Genomic DNA, 22455 nt, shown 5'->3' with positions numbered 1-22455 from the left:
GCAGCGAGTCCTCCCAAGGTCAAGGCACCACATCAGGCTGCTGGGGGCTACGGATGTGAGACTGTGGCCGCTTCTGTGGGCATCACGGAACCAGGGGAATAAAAAACTCATTAAGACTAATTGGAGAGGAGGAGACCCTGGGCACACGGATAGAAATGGTGCCAGTTCACTTCTAAAGGGAAGCAGCTTGGTGTCAGGCATAGACTCAGACCCTCGTCTGAACCCAGACGCTGCCCCCTGCCCTCTAACTCCGGGCACCTTTTGTTGACCTTTCTGTCTACTTCCTTACTCTGCCTCCAAAGGTCGAAAGTCGAGATGTGTTGTGAGACGCCTGCAGCCGGGAGGAACGCGGTGCCCCCTCGGGGCTCTCCTCTCCTCCTGAGTGGGGAGGGGCGTCTCAGGTAGAGGGGGAGGCTGCTCCCCCCCCTCCGGGCAGACTCATTTGAAATTAGTGGCATTATTTACACACTGCTCACAAAGTGCTAAATGCCTTCAACGTGTGTGTTTTCAGAAGCAAGTTAAACAGACTCCTGTAATTTTGTTTACGCTATTCCTTCCTGCAGCCAGCCGCATCTTCCTGGGGAGACAGGGGGAAACTTGGGTTGAACGGTCACGGTCACAGTCCGAGGGAGTGAAGAGGATGGAGAGGGGAGTGGAGCTTTCTGTGCGGGTGGGAGCAAGACTGCGGTGGGTTCAAGGAGGTGATGGCTCAACCTGGAGACTTACCGAAGGCTGGCAGCCCACTGCGGTGCTATTCCTGATGGCAGGGCTCCCGGCAACCCAGTCCCTGGCTGTAGGAAGCCAGAACGGGCCTCCAGGTGTGATAACTTCTTCACCTGCTAAGGGCTAAGGAGCAGAGGCCCTTAGGATGGGGGTGCAGAGAAAGGGGCAGGGCCCACCGCTAAGGCTGCAGGAGGAGGCAGAGAGGGAACTTATTTTTTACACTCAGAGTTGCTTGGAGTTCTTGTGGCTCAGTGGTAAGACACCCAGCTAATATCCATGAGGACGCAGGCTTGATCCCTGGCTCCACTCAGTGGGTTAAGGATCCCGCATGGCTGTGGTTGTGGTGTAGGCTGACAGCTGCAGCTCTGATTGGACCCCTAGCCTGGGAACTTCCATATGCTGTGGGTGCTGCCCTAAAAAGAAAAAAAAAAAAGTTTCTTGGGCGTTTCTGTGTGGCTTAGGGGGTTAAGGATCCAACACTATCACTGCAGAGGCTCAGGTCGCTGCTGTGGCCTGGGTTCGATCTCTGGCCTGGGAACTTCCGCATGCCGCAGGTGCGGAAAATAAATAAAATAAGTTTCTTGAGGTCTTGAAGAGTGGAAAGGTGTTGCTCTCCTATTTGGTGTACAGAGAGAGACACACACCAAGGATGGAGATGGTTTATTAATTATAATAAAAAAATATACCTATATCTACCCACACATATATATGTATATATACAGAAATAAAGGATCAGAAGATATAAACCTAAGTATTAACAGCTCTTACGTCTGGGTGGTAGCATTAAGGCTAAATTGCCCTTTCTTCTTTACACTTCTCTTTATGCTGAGTGTGTATTCTGTGTACAATAGGTGAAAACAATAAACTATCTTCACTTAGAAGTCAAGGCACCATCATCATTTTGGGCAAGAAAGCCCCCACAAGCCCCCTTCCTGCACAGAGGACATTATAAGCTAGAGGGGGACCGTGGTAGCACCCTCTAAAATAGCAACACGTTAACACTCACAAATGAATATATACACGCCGAGAAGCCGAGTGTAACAGAGACTAATAAAGAGGCTGAGGAGCAGAATGCATGGCTGGGGGAAGAAGGTTAATAAAGGAAGAGGGCGTTGGCATTAATTGCTCTGAGCCGAGGAAGGCAGGCCAGGGCTCCTGGTGCAGGCAGCTCCCGGGACCAAGAGGGGCATGGTGGTCAGGACACCTTGGCGGAGCAGCTGCCAGCTGACATCGCTCCCCCAACCCCCATCAGTTCCTTCTGGCTCCTCTGGTGGCCAAGGCAGTGGGGACTGGAGGGGGGCTCTGCAGGCCGGTCGGTGTCCGGGGAGGCAGGAAGGAAGGAGAAAAGAGAGACTGGGTCCCACTGTTCCCCTCCCCCAGCCCAGCACCCCCCCGCTCCCATCAGGGTCCCTGAGATGCTTGGAAGGACCCCAGGCCCTCCTCTCCCTGGGGCCTCGGCCCGCCCTGTCCCATCCTACTTCCTGTTTTATTGGCCACTATGGCCTGGACCATCCCAGCCCCAAACATCAGTCACCTGGGACAGCCAGGGGTCCCGCTGGCCTCTTCAAGGTGCTGCTGGGGAGGCGGGCGATGCGGCTGCGGCCCGGAGCCACTCCCAGCGATCGGGAGACTGAGGAACTGTGGGAGGGAAGGAACAAAGAGGGTGGGAGGGTCACAGCCGTGCCTCTGGACTACCGGCTGTGGGTGTGGGGCCGAGCTCGACACGGAGCCTCGGGAGCAGGGGAGGCTGAGCGCCAACAGGAGCTCCCGAGGCCAGACCTGAGGCTGGGAGGGGGCAAGGGGAGGGGAGCTGAGTGGGGCTGAGGAGGGAAGTGGGGGTGAGGGAGTGGGTAGTCCACTCCTTGGATGACCCAGTGAGAAGGCGCCTGGGGCCTTTGCCAAAGGAGGGAGAGACCCTTCCCCTCTAGTGTACTCCTGTAACAGCAAGAACCCAGGGAACTCAGTAAGACACGCAGACGCGGGCCCTGGTCACAAGACATGACCCACCCAGCCCTGGCTCCGAGGGGTCCAGAGAGGCACGGAGGGCCTGTACTTGGCCTGGGGAGAGCTCTTTGCCTGCGCCCGCCCCTCCCCAGCCTCACCTCAGGACGCGCCTCTTCTTGCGGGCCGAGGTCCCGGGGAAGGAAGATGTTGGCTTGGGGCCCTTCATGGTGAACAGGGGCATGGGGCCGCTGCGGGGAGCAGACGGGAAGGCGGCTGATCAGAAGGGAAGAGGAGAGGGTGCCAGCCCCTCCCCTCCCCTCCCCGGCGCCCGGCTGGCAGGGCAGGGAGGTCGGATAGGAGGACCTCTGCGGTTTCTTCCCGCTAAGAGGTGGCTCCCTCTCCCCGCCTCGCTCGGCCTGGGCTGACAGCTGAGTGACAGGCCTGCCTGGAGAACATCCAGATGTCAGTTCCTGGCACGTCCAGGGAACTAGAGTTCAAACAATGTCACCCTTCCACCAGCCTGGCTCCGAGCTTGTTCCTGAGCCAGGGTTCGGGCTGTGGGAGGGCGGGGACGGGGGCCAGTGGGCAGCCCGCCACCCTCGGCCTCCCGGGTCCAAGTCAGCCTGTCACTTGTTCTCAGCCTTGGATTGTCCTGAGCCAGTCCCTGTTCCCCGACCCTGCCATGTGTGCAGAAGGCGAAGGTGAGGCGTTCTTGTCGTGGCACAGCGGAAACGAACCCGACTAGGATCCATGAGGATGCAGGTTCGATCCCTGGCCTCGCTCAGTGGGTTAAGGATCTGGCATTGCTGTGAGCTGTGGTGTGGGTTGCAGACACAGCTCGGATCCCGTGTTGCTGTGGCTATAGTGTAGGCCGGCAGCTGTAGCTCCGATTGGACCCCTGGCCTGGGAAATTCCACATGCTTCACGTTCAGCCCTAAAAAGCAAAAAAATAAAGAAAGATAAAAAGGTGAAGGTGAGTGCTTCATCTTCTCACTGAAACATGCTGAATTAAGTTTTCTTGGAATCCCCTTCCCAGTTCCAGGTGCTGGGCTGGAGGGTAAAATCTGGGGGTGGAAGTGACAGAAACAGTTTTTTCTCTGTGGCACACAGAAATCAGACCAGGCCTGAGTGATGCAGAAGACTAGAGCAGACTGTGTGCTCCCTGCGAACCCTCCCCGTGGGGATGGGGGTGGGAGGGGGGTGGCCTGTGAGCTACTGAGAGCATGTCACAAATGAGCACAGAGCTGGCAGCTTTAACATACAGACAGGAAGGCAGGGCCCCTGAGAGAAGCAGTGTGTCCACAGAAAGTGCAGGTTCTGCTCGTCTGGGCCTGGATGCCGGCCAGACCAAAGGCAAGAGGTGCAGTGTCCCGACTCCGAGAGTAGGCCTGTGTCCTGTTCCCCTTGGTGGCACCACTGCCCCTCGCTGACTTCTGACCCCATGCTGGGAGGCCTGGAGACCCACCTGGGAATGAAGGGCTGATCCAGCCTGTTCAGGTCCTGGGGGACACTGTCCCAGCCCTGGCATTGGTGGAAATCCAGCTTTGAGGGGGGCTCCTCGGAGAGGTCAAAGGTGGCATTGAGGTCCCGCGCCGGCAGGGCCAGAGGGGTGGAGCAGTTCTGCAGGGCGGAGGGGCCCAGGGGCACCCGGCTCTTGATGACTGTGGCTGGGCAGAAGCGAGGGGAAGGGCGGGGGGAGGAGACTTTCCCCCTCGGCGGGGTGGCGGGCCCGCAGGGAGGCCGAGCCTCAGGCAGGGACCCCCTCCTCAGGCAGGGCAGGAGGGACTGGCGCTGGCGCTTGGTCCCAGGCTTTGGGGCTGGAGGGCTGTCTGGCTCCAAGGGACTCAGTCTCCTCCTCTTCTTCTCTCTGGGCTGCTGGGACGCCTGGGCTGGGGTGCGGTCTGGCCCAGGCGGGACGACCAGAGTGTGTATGAGACCACTCAGTTGCCTTGCCATGGTCCGGGTCACGGGGCCAGAGTATCCTAGAGACTCTGGGGAGAGAAGGAGGGTGGGTGCTGAGGGGAGATCAGGGATTGGCCAGAAGGAAGGGGACTTTGTAGAATTTGGGGAGAGAGATACAGAGACAGGTGGGCACCCTGGACTCCTCAGGTCTGACTTCTGGGGCTGTCTGCATAGAAGTCCCTGACCCCAGGGGACCAGCCTCCTACCCAACCATAAGCCAGCATCTGAGGCCCCAGCTATCCCTTGGCACCAGGAGGCAGAGGCAGAGGCAGAGCAGGGCTGAGACTCACTGGATACTAAACTGAATTCCTGAGCCAGAGGTGCCCCCCTGGCCGGGCCAGGCTCCCCAGAGGCCTCTCCTCCAGGCTCCTTGTTTTCCTCTTGCACCAGCCGCTGCAGGGTCTCAAACTCTGCAATCATGTCGGGGGTCAGGAGGTTGGCTGCTTGGAGCAGGGAGTACTGACGTTGGGCCAGGCACAGCACCCTCAGGGCCAACCTGGAACAGAGGGAAGGGATCCCCGCCCAGCTTCAGACCACCTGCCAGGGCCTCTCAGCCGTGCACCTGGCCCATCACTCCAGGTGTGGAGAGCAGTGCACTTCGTTGGCCCCCGCTGCCCCCTCCTTGCCCTGACTGGCTGGCTGCCTGCCCCATCACCCTCCCAGCTGGCTCCGGCCCTGCCACGCCCTTGCTGAGGTCCAAGCCCAGCAGAGATGACAGCAGGTAATGGTGGGAGGCTTCACCTACTAAACATCTCCCCTGACAAAGACACTACCTGGCAAATGGGGAAAAAGCTCTAAGTGGCCTTGAACTTGGAAGGTCTGAGTTTCCCCTCAGGTCTGCCACCTACTAGTGCTGTGATCCTTTTTTTTTTTTTTTTTTTTGCTTTTTGGGCCGCACCCGCAGCATATGGAGGTTCCCCAGGCTAGGGGTCAAATTGGAGCTACAGCTACCAGCCTACATCACAGCCACGACAACACAGGATCCTAGCCGCATTTTCGACCTACACCACACTCATGGCAACACCGGATCCTTAACCCACTGAGCAAGGCCAGGGATCAAACCTGCCACCTCACGGTTACTAGTCAGATTTGATTTCTGCTGTACCACAATGGAACTCCCTTTTTTGCTTTTTTTAGGGCTGCACCTGTGGCATATGTAAGTTCCCAGGCTAGGGACCTCATCGGAGCCATAGCTGCTGGCCTGCGCCACAGCCACAGCCACAGCCACAGTGGGATTGGAGCCGCGTCTGCAGCATACACCAGAGCTCACGGCAGCACCGGATCCCTGGCCCACTGAGCAATGCCAGGGATCGAACCTGTGTCCCCATGGATTCTAGTCAGATTTGTTTCTGCTGTGCCACGAAGGGAACCCCCTAGCACTGTGATCTTGAGCAAGTCCATTTCCCCGAGAGCCAGGCTCAAGTTAGACTATCAGCTCCAAGCCTGGCTCCAGTACTTCCCAGTTGCATGATCTTGGGTCACTGCTTAGCCTCAGTGTCCCTAAAATGACAACACCTGAAGTCATCTCATAGGCTTGTTGGGAAGATGAAATGGGTTATTTTATACATAAAGTGTTCAAAGGGTACTTGGCACATACCCAGTACTACAAGGTTAGTGAACCGTTGTTTTCTATATAATAATAACACTGCCCACCTTGTTAGGATAAGAAGAGATTAAATAAGAGAGGCCATGTTGATCTTGGTTCTGAGGAGACCCTCAAATATGCATTCACTCTGTGCTTTCTATTTAATGATTGGGATCCTGAAAGAGTATGTGTATATTAATGCCTACTTCTCAGGCACCGAGGGGCTATTTAAAGGAAATTACGAGGGTAATGTGATTATCGATGCTGTAAATTTAGATTCTAATAAAGCAAATTTTCTTTCTGTGGGGCACACCTATGATAAGAGGATAAACACAATTATCTTAGTGGGGATGATTATGCATGGCCAATCATTTATCCTTGGGTAGCCCTCCCTGCCTGGACATCTTGGAGCCCCCCTCCTCTGCCCTCCGTGTGGGCTCAGGGAACCCAAACTCATTTGATAAAGCAGCCTCAAGGCCTTTTTGAAAGAAGGCAGGATATAAATTAAAAAGGACACAACAGAAACTCATTCTATATCTGCCGGAGCCGCACATTAGCTCAAGATTAGACTCCTGAGAAAAGTGGGCATCTGGGGAGAAACGCACTGGCCTGGATGTCAGATGACCCAGGTCTGGCCCTGTCCCTCCTGCTGTGTGGCCCTGGCATGTGGGGAGTTGGTCTATGTCACGGGTTTTCAATTTAGGTTTCAAGAAACCCATCAGAGGACGTATTCAGTGGAGCAGCTCTGCTCTATCTGTTCTACATATTAGACCTCGGCACAAGATTTCATTTGAAAAAAGGGCTTTGCTGCTGGAAAAAATGCTGAAAAACCACTGAACTGGAAAATCTAAGATCTCCTCAGTGCCTTGGTGGTCTAAGATTCTTAATTCTAAAGCCAAAGCGAAATTATTTTCGATTATCTGGTGGTTGGGGTGTTTCCGAGTATGGAGGTGATCTAGAATGTTCTGCAGCCCCTGATACTTGGGATCACATCTGATTAATATCTACTATTAGCTCTAAGAAGGAGGGAGAATAAGGACCCTGAGGCGCCAGTTGTAGCCAAGGCTGAAGCAACCCACCGGAGACCGCAAAGCCAGAGGTAAAGCAGAAACGAGAACCCTGGAGTCCTCCCTCCTCGCAATGGGGGACTCCAGGCAGAGAGACCCTGAGTCATCAGTGGCAGCCCGTGGTTGTTTCCTGGGGGCCAAGGGGACATCCCCCCAGCGCATCCCTGCCGCTCTAGGGCCCTGGGGAGTCGGCAGCAGGAGACAGATAATGAGCCACTGATTATTCCGGCTGCAGCATTTTTGCTGAGTCGGGAACAGACACTCCCCAACAAGAAATAAAATTAAACAGGCCCTTCTGTCCGGAAGCTTTAAATACACTGCCTAGCGTGAAGCGTGCTGGGGAGGGAGGTGTAGGTTTGGCAGCAGCAAAGCTAAGTGGCAGGGGATTTATGTTCCGGGGGCCAAGGGAAAGAAATACTAGTAGCACTTCTCTATCAAGCACAGAAAGAATAGTCCAAAAGCCATTTCCCCCTGGCTCTGGCTGGTGGTTTGTATTTACTTCTGAGAAGAAATAGCCACAGTCAATCTGTCAATGAAGACGCCGGCCGAACACCTGATTCAGGAAGGCGGTCCCTTCCTCTGTCTTCACCCAACTTCTCTTGGCTGCCGCCTCCTTGCTGAGCCCAGGCAGCCTGACCCTCAGACCCGAAAGCCAAGCCCTAGCCTGGGCTGCCCTGCTCTCACCCAGCACTTGCCAGCTGTCTGGATGGAATTTGGTGTTCTGCTTCCCTCCTGTTGGGCTGCCAGGTACACAAGTAATAAACAGAGATGATGACAGGCAAACAGAATAGGTGGTAATATCAAATTGCTGAAAGCAGGTAAGGGGGGTTGATGAAAAAAAGACTTGCCTCTTGAACTAGAGCAGAAACAGGCCTTTGGTCATGAACTTGACACCAGCTCCCACCGCGGGAGGCCTGGAACCCATCTCCCCACCCCCACCTTGGAGCCCGGAGAGGAGCAAGGAGATACCCACCGTTGAGAATGGTCCCCACTCAGGCTCTGTGGTGGCAGGTGGCCCACGACTGGCTTGGGCTGCAAGGTCAGGTCAGGGGACCCTGGCGACGGGTGTCTGAGGTTCTGCTCTGGCACCTGGATTGGAACCTAGAGAGGAAAGGAGTCACAGGTAGAGGGCCCAGGACGGCCTCCCTCTTGACCCAGCTGCTAAAATCTGTCTCTCCTCCAGGAGTGGGAATAACAGCTCCTGGGACGGTGAGGTCCTGGTGGGGCATTTCTCTCTCCCTCCCTGCTCCCCTTCTGGTAACACCCACACGCCCCACTTCCCGACACACAGGATCTGACAGTTCTTTCTGCACAGGATCTGAAAGTCTCCTAATGACTGAGATGTAGGACATCTGGGTAGAGAACCCCGGGGCTGAAGGGACCCTGGGCATTGAGGGGCTACTTCTTCCAATGTTTTACCAGCTCCAAGTCCTACCTCCGCAGCCGGGCCTTCCTCCTTGTCCTTTGGGGGCTGCTCTGAAGAGTTCCCTTCCACGACCTTTGCCACCTGGGCCTCTGTCCCCAGGGTCCCCTCTTGAAGGACTGGTGACCCTGGGTGGAGCTCTGGGGTGCAGGACTGGCTGGGAAGGCAGGAAGGTGAGGGGCAGCTGGGAAGGCGAAGGAAGAAACGAGAGGTTTGGGGGGTGGGGAGCAGGGGCAGGTGACAAAAGCAGGGAGGGGGCAGGGTCTCTGTGGCTCCAGGTAGTATGGGGTGGATGCTTGGGTGACAAGTGGGCAAGAGCTGAGGGTGGGAGGAGGAGTCAGGGATTTTCTGCTTTAGGAAACAATGACATCCACCCCTTAAATGCAACTTCCTTTTTTTTTTTTTTTGTCTTTTTAGGGCTGTACCTGCAGCATATGGAAGTTTCCGGGCTAGGGGTGGAATCAGAGCTGCAGCTGCCGGCCTATGCCACAGCCACGGCAATGCCAAATCCGAGCTGCATCTGCAACCTACACCCCAGGATCTGTAACCCACTGAGCGAGGCCAGGGATCAAACCAGCATCCTCTTGAATGCCAGTCGGATTCCTAATTGGCTGAGCCACAACGGGAACTCCTGCACCTTCTTTAGAATAGTAGATTCTGCTTACATGGGCTTGGCTGTGATTCAGTCCTTTGACATAGGACATTCTAGGTGACAATCTGTGCTGGGCACTGAGTAGGAACCCCTCACCCCTGCTGCCAGAACAGAAGCAAAAGTCCCAGCCCTGCATAGGCTGGGGAAAGGCTGGGGGCTGGTAAGGGTGGCAGAACTCACAGTTGGTGTGGACCAGGGCCCAACTTGGGGGATGGTGGGGGGTCCTGCTGCGGGGCCTGGGCTCCTGCCTCATATGTTCGGAGCTTCTCCCTCAGGGTGGCCACCTGGAACAAAGCAGCCCAGCCCATCAGAGCCCCTGGTGAGCACAGGAGGTGAGGGTCAGGCAGAGAGCCCTGGCCGCACCCCAGTGCTCCCACCTCTCACTCTCTCCTGCTCCCGAGCCTGGGCACCCCGCCTCCTGGCCAGCCTCCCCGGGAAGGCTCCTCACCTCAGCCTGGAGCTGCTGGCAGATGGTGGCGTACTGGCTGATGTGACAGTCCAGGCTGATCACGTTGCTCTTCAGCTGAGATAGGGGCACAGGGGAGAGGTCTGTTTGTTCATTCACAGCAGCTTTTGGTATCCATTTCCAAAGGTCAGACTCTGTGCTAGGCACCTCCCTATGTTCCCGCAGCTCACCCGCACGACAGAGGACACAAGGAGGCCAGTGGCCCGCCTAACACAGCCAGGAGGGAGCTTTTGAACCCAAGACCTCTGGCTCCCTGTCTGATATTCATCAGGCCAGGGGTGTTGCAGCAGCAGCTCCAGGAGCCCGGGGGCTCCCTGGAGGAGACGGGGCCAACTGGAGCAAACCTGCTTTTATCTGTGTTATGTGTTGGTGTTTATGCTGTTTTGCCAAAAATACTGCTAAACACTAGTCTGACAAAGATCAACACTCAGCCACCCTCTTCTGTTGCTTCCCTCTTGAGACGATGCTGCCTCGATCATCCCTGTGCTGTGATATTTTAAGGACAAAGACTGTGTCACTTCTTCCCTCGGCCTTGCAGGAATGCTTGCTCCAGGTACCGGAGGGAGCTCGCGAGTCCTGTCACCTCCTCCCTCTAGCCCGGGGCTGGGGGGACACCCTGGCACCCCCACGCCCCAGCTCCAGGCCGGCCGTCCCAGTGGGCACGCACCGAGAGTTTGATCTCCTTGGCCCGGTCGGCGTACTTGAGGGTGTTGTAAGTGTCTTCATAGGCCAGGCTGGAGGGGCTGATGGCAGCAATCATGACCGTCCGGCAGTTGCCCCCGATGGAGTCCTTGAGCAGGCGGGTTAGCTTGCTGTCCCGGTAGGGCACGTGAGACTTTCGGCCCTGGGGACAGCAGGTGGGCGTGGAGCGAGGTGCTTGGACCAGACAGACCCAGGCTAGACTCGGGCTGGAGGGAGGGGCCCTTGGCTGGGGACTGCGGCGCCATCCAGGGGAGGACCCTGGCTCTGGGCACGTCTACCTTTGCGTCGGCCAGGGCATTGAGGACGTTGATGAGGGCCAGCAGCGAGCGGTTGATGTTGGCTCCCTCCCGCAGCCGCTCCCCCTTGGCGTGGGTGCTGGACGCGCGCTCCGAGCCGGCCAGGTCAATCAAGCTCATCTTGGCCACCCGGAGGGCTTGGGTCAGACCGGGGACCCGGTCGTGCTGCTTCACGAAGATCTGGGGGGCAGATGACAGGGGTGAGGGGGCGCTGGAGGTCAGGAGCTCCAGCTTCAGGCTCGGGCCGGAGCCCTCCTCACCTGGAAGATGGCGTGGGAGCGGGAGGACGTGGCGTTGGCGTCAGTGGGGTGCTGCGTGCGGTTCCGGTTCCCCCTGGTCAGCATCCCCAGCAGCTGCTCGGCCGAGGTCGGCTACAGAGGAGATGCGCAGGCGAGGGGCTGTGGTCTCCCCAACTGGCACTTGCCCCCCACAGAAGGGCTGCTCTTCAGAACCAGTGTCACCTGCGTGCTGCCACCCCCACCCCCTGGCATCCCCAAACAGCCTGGTGAGGGGTCCCCAGAGGACCAGAGGGGCTGCTGACCCCTCCCACCCTGAGCCCAATCCCGCACCTGGTGGAAGGAAAGTCCTTGCACCACCACCCCCTTGTCGGGGTCCTCACGGATGGCAAGGGGTCCCTTGGGCTCCAGGAGGTCGTGGATCTGCTCGTTGTACACCTAGGAGACAGGAAGCCCAGGAGGGACCTGAGGGAGAGGCCGGGGAGGAGGCCTCTCCCCCAGACGCTGGGGAGGGCTGAGCTGCTGGGCCAGGGAGGCCTGTCAAGACCCGAGTGGCGAGTGGCGCTTCGTAGGATGGTGTCATGTGATGAGCAGGACGGGCAGGGTTAGTCTGCATAGTCTTTTTTCTTTCTTTCCTGTTTTCATTCCCTCCTTTCTTTTTTGCTTTTTTAGGGCCATACATGCAACATACGGAGGTTCCCAGGCTAGGGGTCAAATCAGAGCTACAGCTGCCAGTCTACACCACAGCCACAGCAACTCGGGATCCGAGCCGTGTCTGCGACCCACACCACAGCTCACGGCAATGCCAGACCCTTAACCCACTGAGCGAGGCCTGGGATCGAACCCTTGTCCTCATGGATATTAGTTGGGTGTGTTACCATAACGGAACTCCTGCGTGGTCTTTCTTGGAGCTGGGTCTGCCCTCTGGGCCTCCATCCGCCCGCTCCCCAGCACCCTCTCCCTCACCTGCTCCCTCCCCCACCCACTCCCCCCTCAGGTGGGCGTGAGAACAGGGATGGGGCTGCCCTACCTCCTGGTAGCTGATGAGCACCTCGAATCGCTTCTCCTCCCTCCGGGCCTCGAGCCTTCTGTACAGTTCCATGGTGGTCAGGTACATGATGCCGGGGTCCCCCTCGCTTCCCAGCATGGTGTGTGTCTTCCCGGCCCCGGTGGCCCCATAGGCAAACACTGCAGAGGACAGAGTAGGGTCTTGGGTGACAGCAGGGGCAGATCGGCCTTCTCCGGGGTTTCCCATGGTACGTCTTTGCTTTTGGCCACAGCATGGAGCGGCTCGATGTGGGACCTCAGTTCCCAGACCAGGAGTTGAACCCGGACACCAAGCACCAAGCCTAACCACTTGAAAGCACCAAGTCCTCATCACTAACCCACCAGGGAACTCCTTCCCCCAGTGTATTTCTAACTGGTCAGCCCTTCCTTCCTCCACAAGCCCTTCCCTTGCCTTCCACGTGCACGGCTCCCCTGCTCCCACCCACCAGCGTGCCCGTGTCCGCAGCTGTTGTGTTTTCCATGTCCACTCCCGGTCCCTCTACAGGCCAGTGGGTTCGAGGGCAAAGGGGTCCCCATGATCCAGCCTGGGTGCTTCCTCCGTGGAAGGTCCACAATTCTTTCTCTCCTATCACTTACCTCAGTTTACAGCCACACACGTGTGGGTGTGATTTTGTGATGTGTCTTCTCCCCCCCCCCCAGACTGTAAGCATCAAGAGGACAGGAAACTTGTCTGTCTCATCTGTCATCGTGTCCCAGGGCCCAGCCCACGCACAGGAGGATGAGTGGGGGACCCACAGAGCACGCGGCTGAGGGGGAGGCGGGCTCACCAGAGCAGTTGTAGCCCTGCAGGAAGCTGTCCAGGATGCCGTGGGTGGTGTGCTGGAACACATCCTGCTGGGTGGCTGCCTCGCCAAAGACGCGGTCAAAGACAAACGTCAGGTCTTTGCTTTTCTTCTTGGGGCCCTCGTGGGTGCTGCCCCATTTCAGGCCAAGGAAGCCCCCGTCGGTCTCCTCAGGGTCGAACACCAGCACCCGCTCATCCACCACCTGAACCACAGGCCGCCGCTGACTCTCCAGCTCCCTCGGGGTGGGGGGTCGCACCCGCACCACGACCTGTACCATGCTGTCCTCCACCGCCATCACCATGGCAACCCCTGGGCAGAGACATGATGGAGATGAGGGCCAATCTGACCCAGGCCTGACCAGGTAGCCCCTCAGCCTAGCATTCGGGGGCCTTCTCCTACCTCCTCCCCAACAGCTCATCGCCATGTTCTACCTCAGAAGGAAAAAAATATGGCCGCCAACACCAATTATTAACAAATATCTCTTTCTCACTTGAAACACCAATTTTGTGGTAACCAAATGACTGGATTTTTTCTGGAGGCCTCTTGCTGGGCTTTCCATTAAGTTCCACGAATTTGTCTCTTCCTGTGCCAAATGCCACCCTGTTTTCACTCCATTCCCTTCCAGTTGTTTTTTATCTAGCAAGACAAGACCCCCAGCTACCCACCCTAGCTTTCTTTTTCATGATTTTCTTGGCTATTTTCAAGTCATTTATTTCATTTGAATTTAAGAAAAATTTACCAAGTCTATCCCCAACTCAGAACCCCCGCCAAAAAACCACTTGTGATTACAATTTGAATGATATTCTTTACATATTATATATATATGTCTTTTTAGGGCTGCACGGATGGATGTTTTGTCTTGTTAGGGCTGCTGCAGCACATGGATGTTCCCAGGCTAGGGGTTGAATGGGACCTGTAGCTGCTGGCCTATGCCATAGCCATAGCAATGCCAGATCAGAGCCATGTCTGTGACCTGTACCACAGCTCACGGCAACGCCGGATCCCTGACCCAATGAGCGAGGCCAGGGATTGAACCTGCGTCCTCATGGGTACTAGTCGGGTTTGTTACCACTGAGCCAGGACAGGAACTCTGCAATTTTTTTTTTTTTTAAATTAGAGCTTATTGAGTTTCCTGAGTATACAATTATGTATCAGAAAGTAATTTTTGTACTTTTTCTTCTCCATACTTATACCAAATATTTCATTCGTCGTTTATTGCATTCCCTAGCACTTCCAAGACAATGTTGAATTATAATGATGAAAAGGCCATCTCTGTCTTGATCTTGATATTAATGGAAATGGCTTTAGTGCTTCACTATTTAGATATGAGTTTTGGGAGTTCCTGTGTGGCACAGCGGAAGCAAATCTGTCTAGTATACATGTGGATGCAGGTTCGATTCCTGGCCTCGTTTAGTGGGTCAGAGATCCGGCATTGCCGTGAACTGTGGTGTAGTTTGCTGATGTGGCTCGGATCCTGCCTTGCTGTGACTGTGGTGTAGGCAGGTGGCCGTAGCTCTGATTTGACCCCTAGCTGGGGAACTTCCATATGCTGAGGGTGCAGCCCTAAAAAGCAAAAAAAAAAAAAGAAAATTTAATTTAATTTAATTTAAAAAATAGATGTGAGTTTTGGACAGAGAATCACTCTCATATTAGTAATTTCATCTGTTCTTATTTTACTCAGAGCTGTCATCAGGAATGGCTAGAATTTTATGTAATGCTCTTTCAGCATCTCCTGACACGGTCAAATGTGGCAGTCTTTTCCTTTCTGGTTTTTATGGCATGTTAAGAAGACATTACTTCCAGAGTTCTCTTGTGCAACAGGTTAAGGATCTGGCATTGTCACATCAGCGGCTTGGGTCACTGCTGTGCCCTGGGTTCAATCCCTGGACCAGGAACTTCTGTATGCCACAGGTGTGGCCAAAGGAAAAAAAACAGACATTCCTTTCCCAAAGTAATAAAATACTTTTCATATATTCCTAATGCTTTTCCTTTCTTACATTTAGATCTTTATCTAGATGGAATGTATTTGTATATGTGTGTGTGCATGGTATGAGCATATTTCTAAATATCTTTTTTTCCCAAAGATAAGCAGTTATCTCAAGATCATTTATTAAATAGTGCATTCATTCTCCACTAATTTAAAGGCCACATTTGGAGTTCCCTGGAGGCCTAGAAATTAAGGATTCAGCATTGTCCCTGCTGTGGCTAGGATTTGATCCCAGGCCTGGAGGTTTCCCTATGTCACAGGTGCAGCCAGGAAAAAAATTTTTTTTTTTTTTTTGTCTTTTTGCCATTTCTAGGGCCGCTTGAGGTTCCCAGGCTAGAGGTCGAATTGGAGCTGTAGCCACTGGCCTACACCAGAGCCACAGCAACTCGGGATCCGAGCTGCGTCTGTGACCTACACACCACAGCTCACAGCAACGCCGGATCCTTAACCCACTAGGCAAGGCCAGGGATTGAACCCGCAACCTCATGGTTCCTAGTCGGATTCGTTAACCACTGAGCCATGACAGGAACTTCAGAAAAAAATCTTTTTTAAAGTCACATTCAACATGAAATTCGTATATAAACATGAATTTGTTTCTGGAGTCTCCATTCTGTTCTGTCTATTGCTTTTCCAGTAACTCACTGCTGTAATGACTGTGGTTCTATAATATGTCACCTCATTATTCTTTTTCTTGGCTATTCTTGGTCATCTTGTCTTGCATATGATTTTCAAGTCAGCTTATGAAGTTCTATGAAAAATCCTGCTAAGATTTTAATTGAGAATATTTTCAATTTATATATAGGTTAATATGAGAATTGGCATCTTTTTTTTTTTTTTTGGTCTTTTGTCTTTTTAGGGCCCCACCTGAGGCATATGGAGGTTCCTAGGCTAGGGGTCTAACCAGAGCTACAGCTGCCGGCCACAGCCACAGCCACACCAGACCCTGAACCCAATGAGCGAGGCCAGGGATCAAACCCACAACTTCATCGTTACTAGTCGGATTCGTTTCCACTGTACCACAATGGGAACTCCGAGAACTGGCATCTTCACAGTATCAAGTCTTCCCAACCAGGAACTTTGTGTCTCTTTTCATTGTTTCCAGGTTTATAATCTTCAGTAAAATTTTAGTTTTCCTTGCATGGGTTTTGTATATTTCTTGATAGGTTTATTTCTAGTTACCATAGAATCTTTGTTGTGTTGTAAACAGGGTCTTTTTAAAATTACGTTTTCTAATTCATTTTGCCAGAACATGGGACAGCTACTCATTTCTGTATGCAGATCTTGTGTCTGGCCACATTGTTGAACTCCCTTATTAGTTCTAATAGATTGTCATCGATTCTCTTAGGTTTTTCACTTAAATGATGATATAGTTTGCAAATAATGATAGCTCCTTTCTTTTCTTAGCTCTTCTATATTTAGCTCCCCACCCTCCACTACCCATGAGGAATGGGTGCTAAATTTTGTCAAATGCTTTTTTGGCACTTGCTGAGATGTTCACACAGTGTTTCTCATTTAGTCTGTTAATGTAGAGGGTGACATGATAGATTTCCTAATGTCCTGCTAGTAATTCCAAAAGCTTCCTTACCTGTTCCTCTTGAACTCCTATTAGATGTCTCTCTTTTTTTTTTTTTTCTAAGGGCTGCACTCAGGGCACACGGAAGTGCCCAGGTTAGGGGTTGAATCAGAGCTGCAGCTGCCAGCCGCAGCCACAGCAATGTCAGATCAGAGACATCTGTGACCTACACCACATCTCACGGCAACACCAGATCCTTAACCCATTGAGCGAGGCCAGGGATCAAGCCTGCAACCTCATGGTTCCTAGGCGGATTCATTTTCCCTGCGCCATAATGATAACTCCTTTTTTTTTCTTCTTCTTTTTAGGGCCGCACCCACAGCATCTGTAAGTTCCCAGGTTAGGGGTGGAATCAGAGCTACAGCTGCCAGCCTAGGCCACAGCCACAGCAATGCCGGATCTGAGCTGTGTCTTCGACCTACACCACAGCTCACGGCAACACTGGATTTGAGTGGGGCCAGGGATCGAACCTGTATCCTCATGGATACCAGTCGGGTTTGTTACCACGGAGCCATGACAGGAACTCCTCTCTGTGCTTTTTTCATTTCTCCTTCAAGCCAGCCTCCCAAGGGTTGAGATGGAATTTCTGAATGCAGGTGGCATGGATATCCAAGAAAAGTTCAACCCAAGTCTAGGAATATATTAACAGGAGTAAGAAATAGGAGCTGTTCCTGGGGGATATGAATAGATGCATGCTTTCCTGGGAAAGACGAGGTCCCACTGATGGACCCCAATCACCAAGGTCATTCAGCAAAGAAACGTGGGAGTTCTACCTAGTACTCCAGCAAATGACTCACGTTTTCCTTGGGAAAATTGGGCTGACGTCAAACTCCCGTCCCCCACCCCTGAACGTCTTACTTTCTTTCCTACGCAAGAAAAGCTATGAACCAATAATCATCTTTGTACGTGTGCGTAATGAATTCTCTCTCTGTCCCAGCAATCAGACGGCCATAATAATAAACATAACAGGTAAGTGCCCCACTCTGCCACAGACTGTTCTGGGCACCTTACACAGCTTCATCTCCTCTCAACTCCCTCGCAATCCCACAAGACAGATACTATTATCATACTCATTTTTCAGCAAGGAAATTGAGACAGAGAGGGTTAAGCAACTTGCCCAAGATCCCCAATGGCCGTAAGTGATGAAGCCTGGGTCCAGCCCGGGCAGTCTGACCACAGAGCCTGCTATACTGCCTTCGAATGACATTATATATTACGCTCTCATGATCACATCGTTGTAATAGTCCCTTATGTTTATATAATAATTATAGTCCCTTTTATGTAACGGGCATTATGTCCTCTGTAAACACTTTCAGATAGATGGACTGGACCTAATTTTCAACATGCAGAATTCCTGCCTCCCATCCTTGCATTCCCACCCCCAGGGAACCCCACTCTTGTGACCAGGAAAGTGCAGGCAGAGGGTGCCTGGCCCCATCGTCTGAGTCTACACTGGCTGTCTTAAATGGCAGTCCCAGCTCCCCACGGAGAGGGTTTTGGCTGAGGAGGAGCCACACAGCAGCCTAACATTCTAAGCAGGAAATTAAAAAGGGCACGGGCAGCGGAGTACGCATAACCTTTGCAGTTCTCTCCTCTCCGCCTCCTGAGGGCCAGTGAGGCGGCCTGTTTGCCTAATGAGATGTTTTCCTTCTTCCTGAGACTCTGCTGGGGGCGTGGGGTGGGAGGTAGGGAGGGGTAGGGTGACACTTGGCAAGGCCACAGCTAGGACACCTGGGTCCTGGTCTCTGCTTTGCATGTGACTGGCGGGGAGGTCTTTCCACCAGCCACCCCACATGGAAGGCATATCAGCTTCTCCCTTTGAGAGCCGGAGAGAACAGCGACCGATCTGCTCCTGCCCCAGGGGGATGGGAGATTAATGAGAGAACGTTTGTCAAGTTTGCTTTGATCCTCTGTTGGAAAGAGCATTTCAGCCCAAAGTACAAGGGAGATGATTCTTTAATAAGATCTTCAGGGTTCTGAGCCAGCCACAATCACGTCCTGTTTCTAACCTGGGGCAGCTCATTAAAACCCAGAGGCTAGTTCGCTGCCGAGCTGGGGCTGGGAAGATTCAGTTGTTTTCAGGGTGGCCTCCTCTGCCCACCCTCATAGGCAGAAACCCCTGGAGAAGAATTTCTGAGGACTTGAGGGGATCTGCCTGCAGACATCGGGAGCTAGAAAGTGCTTAGCCCTGGATGTTTTGTACTTTTATAGGGGTTGCTGTTGTCGCCATCATTGCTCCTTCACGAGTCTCACACAGTGTTTCTTGTCCTTAAACTCCAAGAGAGCAGGACCCTCTTATATCATAAGGACCCTCTTCTGATATAGTCTGTGCAGCCCAGATGCCTAAGCACCAGATCCAGCATGCAGTAGACGCTGTATAATATTTGTCCTATGAAGGAATAAAGGCCAGAGAAAACCAGTCTGAATCCAAAAACCTAAAAATACTTACAGTGATAGCAAACATTTATCAAGCATTTACTATCTATCAGGCATTATAACAACTATTGTAAGTGTTTATGTGAGTTACATTAGAAGTGTTTATAACTTACTATTATAAGTTTTCATTGAACTTTTGCAACAATCTCATTCTGTAGTTATTGATACAATTGTTACATCCCTACTCTACAAAGGCTCAGGAAGGAAATTGTCACATGGATAGTAAGTAGCAAGACCTTAAAGTGACTTTGTTCTGACTGTCACCATAGGCTCTGCTCTTCATCCCAGACTACTCTGCCATGTACCTGGGCTTTTGCACCTCCAACTTCCCCTCACCTTAGCGTTCACAGAAAAACATCCAAAGGTGGTTGTTTCTTTCCATGGGTGGTTGTGCAGATGAAGGAGCTGTTTTCTTTTGTTTTTTAAATGGACAATCATAAGGCTATGACTAACCATAGTTTTGTTTATTCCTTCCTGATCATTTTAATTTATTTTTCTTGTCTTACAGTGCTGGCTAGGATCTCAGGTACAATATTGAAAGCAGCAATAGTGAACAATCTTGTTTCGTGCCTGATTTGATAGAGAATGCTCTAATTATTTCACTCTTTTTAAAAAATTTTTATTTTAACTTTTTAGGGCTGAACCTGTGGCATATGGAAGTTCCCAGGCTAGGGGTCAAAACAGAGCTATAGCTACCACCAGCCTATACCACAGCCACAGCAACATGGGATCCGAACCGCATCTGCAGCCTCATGGATACTAGTTGGATTTGTTTCCACTGTGTCATAACAGGAACTCCCTTTGCTCTGTTGGTTTAAGCAAATTTACCTCTATTTCTAGTTTTAAAAAATCATAAATCGTTATTAAACTTTATTGAATCTACTTCTGTACTTAATGGGATGTATCTTCCCCTTTAATCTGTAAATGTGTACATTATATTCATAGATCTTCTAATGTTAGACTCTTCTCGCATTCCTGGGATAAACCAAATTGCTTATAATGTATTTCTATACATTGTTGGTTTCTGAGTGCTAACATTTTATCTAAGATTTTTACAACTACATTTATAAAAGAGATTGCCTTAATTTTTTTTTTCTTTTTCTGGTGGAGTTTGATGGGTTTTTTTGATGTGTATGAAGGTAGATTTTAAGCTAATTGAAATTTCCTTAGTAGTTCTAGGTTTGTTCAAAATTTGCATGACTTCTTTTTTTTTTTTTTTTTTTTTTTGTCTTTTTGCTATTTCTTGGGCCGCTCCTGCGGCATATGGAGGTTCCCAGGCTAGGGGTCGAATCGGAGCTGTAGCCACCGGCCTACGCCAGAGCCACAGCAACGCGGGATCCGAGCCGCGTCTGCAACCTACACCACAGCTCACGGCAACGCCGGATCGTTAACCCACTGAGCCAGGGCAGGGACCGAACCCGCAACCTCATGGTTCCTAGTCGGATTCGTTAACCACTGCGCCACGACGGGAACTCCCCTCTAAGTATTCTTTAACTGCATTCCCCCAGGTTTTATAAATAGCATTATCATTGTTCCATGCTAATCTTTAATTACAATTATGATAGTCTATTTGACTGAGTTATTTAAATGGTTTTTTAAAAAATACCCAAATGTGGGGAATTTCTGTCTTGGCTCAGCAGTACCAAACCCAGCTAGTATCCACGCAGACTCGAGTTCAATCCCTGGCCTTGATCAGTGGGTTAAGGATCTGGCGTTTCCTCGAGCTGTGGTACAGGATGCAGATGAGGCTCGGATTCCCAGTTGCTGTGGTGTAGGCTTGCAACTGTAGCTCTGATTGGATCCCTAGCCTGGGAACCTCCATAAGTCTCGGGTGCAGCCCTAAAAAGCCAAAAAAAAAAAAAAAAAAAAAAAGTGGGTTTGTTTCTTTTTCTTTGTATTTTATTTTATTTATTTTGTCTTTTGTCTTTTTAGGGCTGCACCCATGGCACATGTAGATTCCAAAGTTAGGGGTCTAATCAGAGCTGTTTCTGCCGGCCTATACCACAGCCACAGCAACACCAGATCCTTAACGCACTGAGCAAGGCCAGGAATGGAACCCGAAACCTCATGGTTCCTAGTCAGACTTGTTTCCGCTGCGCCAAGGTGGGAATTTCTCTTCTGCATTTTAAATTTAATTGCTTGTAGAAATAGATAACAGTTTGTATGATAGTTTGATAATTGTTTAAATTTGTTTTGTGGCCAGATAGAGACAATTTTTATAAAGACCTCTAAAAAGATGCTACTTGTATACTTAAAAAAAAAAAAAAGGTATAATTGGACTGGGCTGAGTAATATAAAGACCAACAAATTGATCTCTCTGAGGGTCGGGGAGTTCAATCATCAAATAGGCAGGAAAGGACTGGATATGTTGGTAGTTATTGGAAGCATGGAATGTGGTGATGGCAGAAATAGAATAGTGATGAGATTGGAGAAAGCAGTGTAACATCCAGGAGAAGCTCATACAGAAAAATTTTGTGGATGTTCTCTTTTGTCTTAGGGTTAACTTCTCTGTTTCCCACACCTGCAAAATGTACACATTAATATCTATTCCATTGGATTGTTGTGAGGAGTAAATAAGTTCACTCAACCTGGTAAGTACTCAAATATTAGCCGCCCTTATTAGAATTGATATGACATAGGGCATTTTCCCACATGGCCAGAAGAACCAATGTCTGCAGTAAAATCCCGTTTACCATCATGCTGACCAGGCTTATCTTTTCCATGTCACTTCAGTACCTTAAACGTTCAAAGCTAAGAGGAAAGGCATCTTGGGAGCTGTAGCAGAAGGCCTAGTATTTTGTCAGGCAGATGTTCTTTCATTCCTTTCTTTTATTCAGTCAAATATTTACTGGGTGCCCCAGTAACGAAGTTACAGCCCCTGGTATAGCTCTGCACAGATGTGCAGAGAGGCTCTTAGCTACTCCATACAGATGTACAGAGTCGTAGATTTCCTGTTCTAGTGTACAGGAGAACCCAATTCTTCCTTTCGTGTCAGCGAGAGAAACCTTTTCCAGAGCGGATGTACCCAGGGCTGGGCCCCAGTGCAGAAGTGAGAGCCCAGTTCTGTACAAATGAGCAGAGGGTCTCGCTCTCCCGTGCAGATGTGGGAAGAAGCGCCTTGTTCCCCGGACGGCAGCCCCCCCCCCGCCCCCGCCTTGTTCGGAGGGGACCACCCAGGACCTGCTCGGTTTTCAACCCGGCACCTCGGTGTCCCGCACAAAAGAGACGGAACTCCGACTTCCGCCTCCAGCAGCTGGGTCGGTGCATCCAGACCTGAGCGAAGGAGCCCGCGGGGCCGGCTCCGCTGTGGGCCATCGCTTACCCTTCGTTGTTCCCCGTCGCTGGTGTCGCCGCTCGCTGCCGGGTCCCGCCGCAGCAGACAGGAACCCGGATCACCGCAGAGAGACACCCCCCTCGCCCCACGCACTCCACCCGCGCCAACCTCCGGCCCGCGCCGCGTGTTCAAATTAGCCGGGTCGGCTCATCCGCGCTTCCCATTGGTCATTGTCCAGATCGCTGATTGGCTGTTTCCTAAGTAACAAAATACAGC

The 22455-nt window shown here is 52.1% G+C and overlaps 1 protein-coding gene across 4 annotated transcripts; it reads right to left on the bottom strand.

Moving 5' to 3' along the window:
• Positions 1 to 1368: 1368 nt before the first annotated feature.
• Positions 1369 to 22374, bottom strand: KIF18B (kinesin family member 18B). 4 transcript variants are annotated; one of them, XM_084984318.1, is made up of 17 exons: positions 22228 to 22374; positions 16940 to 17100; positions 12892 to 13218; positions 12087 to 12244; positions 11390 to 11494; positions 11081 to 11191; positions 10803 to 11000; positions 10490 to 10666; positions 9805 to 9879; positions 9537 to 9640; positions 8717 to 8888; positions 8255 to 8382; positions 4920 to 5125; positions 4133 to 4658; positions 2826 to 2915; positions 2258 to 2361; positions 1369 to 2025 (listed from the first exon to the last, which is right to left on the bottom strand). In XM_084984318.1, exons 3-17 carry the CDS (start codon positions 13208 to 13210, stop codon positions 1919 to 1921), a joined length of 2580 nt encoding a protein of 859 aa, XP_084840444.1. In that variant the 5' UTR covers positions 13211 to 13218; positions 16940 to 17100; positions 22228 to 22374; the 3' UTR covers positions 1369 to 1918. The 4 variants fall into 4 exon arrangements, with proteins under 4 accessions (XP_084840444.1, XP_084840445.1, XP_013836354.2 ...); XM_084984319.1 differs by having other exon boundaries at positions 8717 to 8861; XM_013980900.3 differs by lacking the exon at positions 16940 to 17100.
• Positions 22375 to 22455: the final 81 nt, after the last annotated feature.

Source organism: Sus scrofa, chromosome 12, assembly GCF_054392235.1.
Source record: "Sus scrofa isolate SSC_HxYL_T2T_F1_AM1 chromosome 12, Sscrofa_HxYL_maternal_Yorkshire_Landrace_v2.0, whole genome shotgun sequence".
Classification (NCBI taxonomy): Eukaryota; Metazoa; Chordata; class Mammalia; order Artiodactyla; family Suidae; genus Sus; species Sus scrofa.
This window is presented reverse-complemented; position numbering and strand designations above follow the sequence as displayed.